The sequence below is a fragment of the Uloborus diversus genome, chromosome 1, assembly GCF_026930045.1.
Source record: "Uloborus diversus isolate 005 chromosome 1, Udiv.v.3.1, whole genome shotgun sequence".
Lineage (NCBI taxonomy): Eukaryota > Metazoa > Arthropoda > Arachnida > Araneae > Uloboridae > Uloborus > Uloborus diversus.
This window is the reverse complement of record NC_072731.1, coordinates 132,262,977-132,272,421: the sequence shown is the minus strand read 5'-3', so window position 1 is coordinate 132,272,421 and position 9,445 is coordinate 132,262,977. Positions and strand designations below refer to the sequence as shown.

Here is a 9,445-nt window from a genome sequence, read left to right as displayed (position 1 = left end):
AGATAGATTTAAATTAATAGATAGATTGACGGAGTTACACATATTGATTAAAATATGTTTTATATCACCGACAATTTCTTTAAGCAACTACCATATTTGTTGGTATTCTTGGCGTAAAAATATTTTTAACTAACTTCAGAATTTTTTGTTTAAACCGTTCTAGTCCTAACAAAAAGAAAATCCAAGAAACATAATGTTAGTCACAGACATCATTTAGATTAATTTTCCAAAAAAAAATGGATGTTTTCCAAATGAGAGTGAATGAATGCCTTACATGGTGTTTTTGAATAACGTGATTAATTAGCATCGTTTAATACAACAACATCACTTTCCTTTTATTCCTAGAAGTGTCCACATCCCTGAGGCGCATCCTCAGGGATGAAATCTCGAAGGTTGATGACATTGCGCACGAGTTGGACTTTCAATTTCGTACTCTTTTCCTCATTCATTGTTCGTATTTGAAATACACAAAATGTTCTCTACTAGCTCAGTGTACACCTTTGTGTAGGATATAAATTATGTTTAGGAGTTTTTGATTTTAATACATCATACTTGCCGCCAGTGATGTTCCCATCAATTTTTCTGAGGGTATACTCCCAGTAATCCATTACGCACAATGAACGACTTCGTTCATTTAAAAAAGTTGCAGGTGATCTCTCCGCACGACATGCTCAGTCTCACGTACATTCAAAATGTTTCATTATATCTGTAATACTCTTTGAAGGAAAAATAACAAAAATTATCTAAAAGCAAGAAAATATGTCTATAAAAAATACATAAAAAGAAACTTTATTCTGGTTAAGATGTATAACGCAATTATAGCTCATTCTGTAAGATATTTCTCACTAGTCAGTTGCCGAATGGTAAGGTATGTTTTCAATTCCAAAAATTGCAGATTCCATTTCAGCATGTCAAAAAATTAAGTCATTAAATTTTTTCAGCTACAGCACTGTATCTATACAATAGTAATACTAATAGACCATGCATGCCGAAAAAAGTAATAGCAAATATATCTGGAGCTCGGCCGGAGTACCGGATAGTTGAATTTAAAAAATAAAAAAAAAAAAGACTCGCCTAAACACATTAGGGAGCTTTAAAGTTAATCTACAGTACCGAACAGAAAAAAATATAATGCAACACTTTTTTAAACGGGGGAAAAACATTGACAGTACACTGTAAAAAAATTCCGAAACGTTCCTGAGTGTTTCCGTGTAACGTTTCGGGACCTTTATGATTTTTATCCACTTCCTGGAAATATCAAGTACCATTGTCAAAAAGTTTCCTGAATTGCTACAAGTTGTCCAAATGCAGACTTCTCTCTGTTGTAAAAAAAATATTTTTAGCTCCCAGTTGAAAGATTAACTAAGAGCAGTGGCGCACACAGTAATTTTGCAAGGGGAGGGTCCAAGATCGAAAGCCTCATTCTCATATCATAACCCCAATACGCCGTCAAATATATTGACTCGATTTTTTTTATTCTCGAGAACGAAATACAGTAAAAAATAAACTTTTGAACAAATAATTAGCATTATTGAATGACATATACTTAAATAAATAACCAGATGGCAAAATAATATACGCATTAACTTTTCACATATTTAAAAAATGGATTCAAGAAATCAAATTCATCGTTGCAGAAGCACCATATGATTATAGAAGTTCATAGAATCTTATTTGATGTAATCTGTAATTTCAAAACTAAAAACATGTTATTTAGTGTATTCAATTTATAATCACCATTCTGCTTGTTATAGGCAATTCGTTATAGGAAAAGTGAACAATATTTTTAAAAATCTTTTATCATGAGGATTTTTTTTTCACTTATTAGACTTTGACTATGACCTTTGGGAGGGGTCCGGACCCCCTGGACCCCTCCCTTGTGTGCGCCACTGACTAAGAGTATTTATAAGGTGTATCGCCTTCCATTTGATTACGGCTCGTCCATGCTGATTAAACTCCCAAAGGGAGCAAATAAGTATTGACTACGTAGCTTTGCAAGAATTGCAATCAAGCGAGCTTAATGCTTGCAATTTTGGCTTAGCTTTGGCCATTTTTGCAATACTGCTTTTGCAACTGTCTTGATTCATCAGGAAAGTGCCAAGCTGTTATATTATCACTACCTAAGATTACTCTGAAGTTTCGGAGACACGACTGGCTTTAAATGGGAAGATTTCTGGATTTTGTTTGGAAGGTTACTGAATTTTATCGGAAAACGTTCCTGGTTTTTGCGACCTATGTTATTGGCAGAAATTGGGCACATCAGCTGCCCATTATTTTTCAGGAACGTTTCTGAATCGTTTTTACAGTGTAATAAACCTTAAATTAAAAATCTCCGGATGTTAATTTTAAATACGCGACTTGAAAGACACCAAGCAAGTTAAAAATTAAGCCAGATCAATATAGATGGTAGTTGATAGGGATGTTATAGAAGACAAAAGAATCTACAGAAAAGTGATAAATTGTGTTTCTATAAATAATTTTGGCGACAGAAAGCTTCAGAAGGACTTTAGCAGGTGCGGGGGGACAGGAAGTGAAATGTCCAAACATTTCGTTAGTAGTCCAAACACTTTACACAAAACATTACTAATGAATACATTGGAAAATTGCAAATTAACTGCAATGGTTAAAGGAAATATAAGAATAAAGCAGAAAGTAAAAAGGTTCAAATGAATAGATTGTACTGCACTGATAAAAAGTAAATTTGAGATTGATTGAGAGTTAAAAATTTGAAGATGAATGTAATGGAAAAAAAACGCGGTTTTATTACAATGGCATCAATACAATGTTTCAAACTGCTCACCATTCAAAAGAACGGTCGTTCATTTTTTAAGTGAACGAAAGAATCCGTTCATTTTAAGTATTCGTTCTTTTTGACCCGTTTGTTCATGAACGACACATTCCTAGTTTTTGCACTTCCTCCATATTACCCATTTATTTAATATTAAACCACATTTTTGTAAATTTTTAAAATGTTCTTTTAATAAAAATTTATTTATTTATTTATTTATTTCGTGTGTCCATTCATTACAATTGGTTATCGTAAGTTTTTTATGATGATTTAGGGCTTTTATTTTAAAAATTAATAAAACTATTTTTTTCTAGAAATTAAAAAAAAAAAAGTATTCTACACTACCGTAAAACCGTACAACTTTAGACCAGAGTTGCAACTTTAGACCATTGAAGCAATCTGGTAATATGAGTCATGTAGTGGTCGTTGAAGCCAGTGCTAGATCTAGGAATTTTCCGACGTGGGGCAAAACCTCAAAATGCCGCCCCCCCCCGCCCCCCAACACATCCATCCATCTTGCTTTAAATTTTTCTATCAAGTTGAATTTTCTCAATTTTTATTAACTGTAAAGTGTGATATAGATTGATTATAAATTCATTTTGTACTAGTAATGTCATTATGAACAATTTTTTTGTTAAAACGGATGCATACCGTAACACAAATTGCAATGAAAAATCCCTTTTTTCCAGCAAGTTCAGTGTTCGGATACGAATGCTTTGCTTTTAATCTTCTAGTTTTTGCCATCTGCAGTTTTTTCGCTGCATGGGAACAGGCCACCCTCTAAATCAAGGATCTTTAACCTCTGGCCCGCAAGCTTAATCCGGCCCGCGAACAGATTTTTCCCGGTCCACAAAAAGCTAACAAACTGAGATTTTTTTCTTAATTTTTTAATTTGATAATTCTAAACATTTTGAAAGAAAACTAAGCCCAAAACCACTACTGGCCAGAGGAGAGCAGAGATGAGGGGGGGGGGGGAGGCAACTATCGCTTCCTACAATAAGGTCTCCAACTTTCACTTTCCTCCCTCAAGCCATCGAAGATAGTTTAAAATTGCATTTGTGAGACTTTAATGTTGTTGTGAAACGGATCAGAAAAGACCTTTGAACTGTTTTTAATTATTCAATTCTTTATTTATTGTGATCTGTGCAGATTTTGATGTAAAAGCGATTTATCTGGCAGGTGGCGCCAGATAAAATACCTTGTGTCGACAGGTCGTCGGCTGCTTTTTTTGTTTCAGTGGAAGCGCTACTCCGCGCCTGGCAGTAGGGATGGCAAACATCAATAAAGTTCGTATGTAGATATTTTGAGTTAGTTCTTGTACCTATGTGTTCAATCTCACAAATAAAAATATGGTCAGAATGAAATCGAGGAATCTCCTAACAATTAGTGGCGTCCGTGACGAGAACTTAATAGGAATCTTGAAGTATTTTTAGAAGTGTTTAAGTATCTGTCGATGTTTTCCGTTACTTTTTGTACGTTGATAAATGTTCGTAATTTTAAAGTTTCTTAAAGTAAATTTTTAGCAATTGTAGTAGTTTGTAGTTCTGTATTGTCGGCATTGTTCTGCTAATTAACGTAACTTTGAATGCTAAAAATGGAAACTTTAAAATTAAAAGCATTGAGGGTTAAACGTACTGGTTTAAGAACTTCTTTTACAAAAACTGCGAATGTCGTAAAAGTAGAGTTAAGTGAGGAAGAATTTTCCTCAGATGTAGTACGAGATAAAATTACTAAGTTAACAAACGTACAGTTAGAACTTAAAACACTTGATAATCAAATTCTTGATTTGTTGGTTTCTGATGAGAATACTTTAGAGGAAGAAGTTAATAAAGAAATAGAACAGTATGAAATGTATTCTGATGAATTCATAACTTTGTCTCGGCAAGTAAATGGAAAAATTTCAAAATCCTAAACAAGTTAAATTAGAATCGAAGTCAACCGATAATGCTGACTTTTCTTTGAATAGGATTAAACAATATAGACTTCCGAAAATTGAATTAAAAAAATTTGACGGGGAATTTATAAATTGGTTGCCGTTCTGGTTTAATTTGAAAAAAATTACAGTGACCCTGATTTGTACGAGAGTGATAAATTTGCCTATTTAATTCAGTGTATGAAATTCGGTTCTCGAGCTAGGGAGTTTATTGAAAGTTATCCAGTTACTTCTGAGAATTATGATAAAGCTGTTTCAGCTTTGAAAGAACGTTTCGGAAAACCGGAACTATTAGTAGAAGTATATGTCAGAGAGTTAATTAAGTTAATTGTTTCTAATGTTAAAGCAAATAGTAAGGATAAATTATCGCTCGACAAACTCTATGATAAAATAGAAGCTCATTTGAGAGCCTTGGAATTTTTAGGTTTAAAGTCGCACGAAAATACAGCTTGGTTGTTTCCGATGGTGGAATCGTGTCTTACCGAGGATGTTTTGAAAGCGTGGCAAAGAAGTTCGCTCTTTAACGAGCCAGAAGGGGTTGATGTTTCTCGCCTTTCCAATTTAATGAAATTTTTGAAAGCTTAAGTGGAGGGTGAAGAGAGGTTAAAACTGGCTCGCAGTGGGTTAGATAATTTTAGTCATAAAGAAGGAAATCGTGAGTTGAAAGGAAAATTTAAGTTTCAGAAACAAGCTCACATTTCCACTGCTTCAAGTTTTCTTAGCACTAAGGATCGAGCTTGTCTTTTTTGTAATAAAATGCATGATTGTAAAAATTGTTATCGGGCACGTGCATTTTCTCTTAATGAAAGGATAGCTAAAGTTAAAGAAAAGAAATGTTGTCTAAAATGTTTAGAGCCAAATCATATAGCAAAATTTTGTAAACAGTTCATTAAGTGTTTTTCTTGCGGTAAAGCGCATTTAAATATTTTATGTCCAGAGTTGAATAAAACAATCCAGCCAATAGAGGAAAAGCCGGTAGCTGAAATATTGCATACAACTACAGTAGGGCAAACTTGTACCCCGAGGTAGCTCTAATGACTTTGTGGGTAAGAATAGCGGGAGTTAAGGAGTGTAAAGAAAAAAGAGCCCTTTTAGATTGTGGTTCCCAAAAATCATACATTTTGGAATCATTAGCCACAGAGCTAGGATTACCCGTTGTGTCAAAAGAAAATGTAGCTCTTACTTTATTTGGGGGTACTAAAACTGAACCAAAGTTGCATAACAAATACAGAGCAAAATTGTACTCGGTCAGCTCGTATAGGTATCCAAATTTAGAATTTGAATTCTTGGATCAGAAGGTAATTTGTGAGGATATGCCTCGGGTACCAAAGGGTCCGATATTGAAAGAATTAAAGCGAAATCGGATTTGGTTGTCGGATTTAGATGAAAATTGTCCTAAAATAGAAATGCTCATAGGTAGTGACATTTACGGGAAAATTCTTACCGGGCGAGTTAAGCAATTGAAAGGAGGTTTAACCGCTATTTGTATAAAATTGTGCTGGGCAGCTTGCGGTGTATCAGATGATTTTCATAAAGGGAAAATTGCTTCTGCCTTTTGTACGAATTTAGCAATACAGGATTTCAAGATTTCCGATCTTTGGAGCTTAGAAACCATCGGAATTTTGGATGCTAATCTCAACTTAAATAACTCTTTAGAGGAAAAAATAGCACGTGAGCAATTTTTGAATTCTCTCTCGAGAAACGAGGAGGGTCGTTATAGTGTGAGATTACCTTGACTAGGATGCAATGTAGAATTGCCCTCAAATCGTCATATAGCCGAAAAGAGATTGTTCAATGTCACCCATAGACTTAAATCTTTAAGAAAATATGAGGAATATGATAACATTTTGAAACAGTGGTTAGAAGAGGGTGTAATCGAAGCGGTACCAAATAATGAATTGCATTTTAAAGGGCATTATTTACCCCATCACCCAGTCTTTAAACCTAGTAGTATTACGACTAAGGTAAGACCCGTTTTTGACGCGTTATGCAAAGTTAATAGATCACCATCCCTTAATGATTGTTTGGTTAAAGGCCCAAATTTAATCGAAGAAATTCCATCTATTTTGTTGGGTTTTAGAGGGAAAAGTATTGGTGTTACGTCCGATATTCGGCGTGCATTTTTGCAGATTGAGTTGAGGAAAGAAGATAGGGACTTTTTGAGATTTTTATGGTGGGAGAAAGGCAAGTTGAAGGTTCTTCGTCACACAAGAGTCGTGTTTGGGGTACGGCCGAGCCCATTTTTACTGGGGGCGGTTATTTCCTTCCATTTGTCAAAAGTACCGCCTGATCAAAATGATATTGCACGAAAATTAGACAGGTTATTTTACATTGATAATTGCGTGACTTCAGTAGATAATGAAAAAGATCTCGTGGATTTTGTAAAATCCTCTACTGAAATTTTAGCTGAAGCTCGAATGAACTTGCGAATGTGGACATATGACCCAGTAGAGAAAGATATTGAATTGGCGCCAGAATATTCGAGCGCAGATTAACCGGCAGAGAATCTCGTTCTAGTTTTAGGAATTATGTGGGACAGAAAGTTAGATAATCTTCACGTAAAAATTGAGAACGTAGCGGTTTCAGAGAAAGTGACTAAAAGGGAGGTTTTGTCTTTAACGCAATCAATTTTTGATCCCTTGGGATTTTTGACACCTGTTTTATTGCAAGCGAAGTTGTTACTACAGGAAATTTGGGGGATGAAAGTGGACTGGGATGCCCCTTTACCCGGTATTACTAGAAACAAATTTTTAAAATGGTATAATCAACTGAAAATTCTGAATGATTTGCGAATACCGCGGCGTATAGGGTTCGGAGATCGAAGTACCTGGTCACTTCATATATTTGTGATGCTAGCCAGCATGCATATGCAACGGTAATTTTTTTGAGGTCCGAGAGTGAAGGGGAATTATTTGTCAGGTTTGTAGCAGCCAAGTCAAGAGTTGCTCCATTAAAAGGAATTACTATTCCACGTCTAGAGCTTATGTCGTGTGTTTTAGGTGTGCGCCTTTCTAAATACGTGTCGGAAGCACTCGCATTACATGTAGCGAAATATTTTTGGATAGATTCCAGCACAGCATTATTTTTGATACAAAGAAATGACGCGTGGGGAGCTTTTGTGGGTAATCGTGTTAGGGAAATTTGCTCAGTTACAAATACAAATCACTGGTCACATATTTCAAGTCATTTAAACTTTGCAAATTTACCTTCGCGTGGTTGTTTGCCTCTTCAGTTTTCTAAATCAGATTGGTGGAGTGGGCCTGTTTGGCTTAAAAGTTCTAAAGATAATTGGCCAAAATCTGAGGTTAAAGCAAGTGAAACTTTAGTTTTTGCAGAACGCAAGAAAGGCATATGTTTAAATCTTAGTGCCGTAGTAGAAAGTGATAGAGTTTAATGGTACGAGAAGTTTTCAAAATTTTCAAAAATGATACGAGTTTTAAGTTGGGTAAAAAGATTCATTAAAAATTTTTAAAAAATAACGGTAATTCGAGAACCTTTCAGCTAGATTCCGAAATGAAAGAATCTAAAATCGCGCTTCTTGCTCTTGTTCAGACGGAAAGTTTTCCGGAAATGGGAGACTCTATTGGCGGCATTTTGACCATAAGAAATCAAAGTGGTTTAAGAAGAGTAAGAACACGAATCGTCGAAAGAGAAGATTCCTATGAATTCCGGTATCCTATTTTGTTGCCATCGAAGCACTACATAGTAAACTGTTTAGTCAGAGACTATCACTTGAAATATTCACATGCTGGAACTCAAGCATTGACTGTTATAATGAGAGAAGAATTTTGGATAATAGGTGCTAGGCGCACAATCCGATCAGTTGTTAAGAACTATGTTCGATGTAAAAGATATACTGCAAAACCTCCAACTGCTGGATCCATTCAGTTACCACTGGACAGAGTTCGTGATGTTTTCGCCTTTGAAGTCACCGGAATAGAGATTTATGCGATCCGCTTATTCTCCGGAATAAAACTAAGACTTGGATAGTATTGTTTACGTGTGCGGTATACCGATGTGTACATTTAGAGTTGGTGTCATCCATAAGCACAGAGACCTTCATACAAGCACTTCGGCGTTTCATAGCCCGAAGAGGTCGTCCGTCTGTTGTGTACACCGACAATGGGACTAATTTTGTTGGAGCGTCAAGATTGCTGAGAAAAATAGATTGGATAAAGGTGATATCGCTGGAAACGTTAAGCCCCATCACTTGGAATTTTATTCCGCCCACAGCTGCGTGGTGGGGCGGATGGTGGGAGCGTCTAGTTCGTACCATTAAGGAATTATTAGTGCGAGTTTTGGGATAAGCATCCGTAACCTATGAGGAATTACTTACTCTCCTATGTGACGTGGAGTCGGTATTGAACTGTCGTCCTCTAACATATGTCTCGAACGACACGGAGGATTTAACGCCTTTAACACCTTCTATGTTTATACAGGACATTAAATTTTCAGGTACCCCAGATTTGGACCTGTTAGACCGAGATAAACTTTTAGTACGCCAACGCTTTTGCCAAGAGTTGCGGGAACAACTTCGAAGTAGTTTCCGCAAGGAGTATCTCGGACAACTAGTGCAGAGACATGGAAAAACTCACTGTGAGCTGAAATTAGGGGACTTTTATTGGTTGGAAGCGAAAATCTCAAACGAATTAACTGTCCAATCGCGCGTATTCAAGAACTGTATACTGGAAGAAATGGACGGGTAAGAGTTGTTAAAGTAAAAA

The 9,445-nt window shown here is 35.8% G+C and overlaps 2 protein-coding genes across 2 annotated transcripts; both read left to right on the top strand.

The window, feature by feature from the left end:
* The first annotated feature begins 5,755 nt into the window (after positions 1-5,755).
* Positions 5,756-7,216, top strand: LOC129235094 (uncharacterized). The gene is made up of 2 exons (XM_054868778.1): positions 5,756-6,392; positions 6,474-7,216. The coding sequence occupies exons 1-2, from the start codon at positions 5,756-5,758 to the stop codon at positions 7,214-7,216; spliced, it is 1,380 nt and encodes a 459-aa protein (XP_054724753.1).
* A 1,018-nt stretch (positions 7,217-8,234) lies between these two features.
* LOC129235084 (uncharacterized) lies at positions 8,235-8,711 on the top strand. The gene has a single exon (XM_054868767.1). It carries the CDS (start codon positions 8,235-8,237, stop codon positions 8,709-8,711), a length of 477 nt encoding a protein of 158 aa, XP_054724742.1.
* The last annotated feature ends 734 nt before the right edge of the window (positions 8,712-9,445 follow it).

Excerpts from the sequence above, each read along its gene's own strand:
- LOC129235094 (XM_054868778.1), top strand. The coding sequence starts at position 5,756 with ATGACTTTGTGGGTAAGAATAGCGGGAGTTAAGGAGTGTAAAGAAAAA. Across the intron at positions 6,393-6,473 it reads TTTAGAGGAAAAAATAGCAC|AATTGCCCTCAAATCGTCAT; the intron begins GTGAGCAATTTT and ends GATGCAATGTAG.
- LOC129235084 (XM_054868767.1), top strand. The coding sequence starts at position 8,235 with ATGAAAGAATCTAAAATCGCGCTTCTTGCTCTTGTTCAGACGGAAAGT.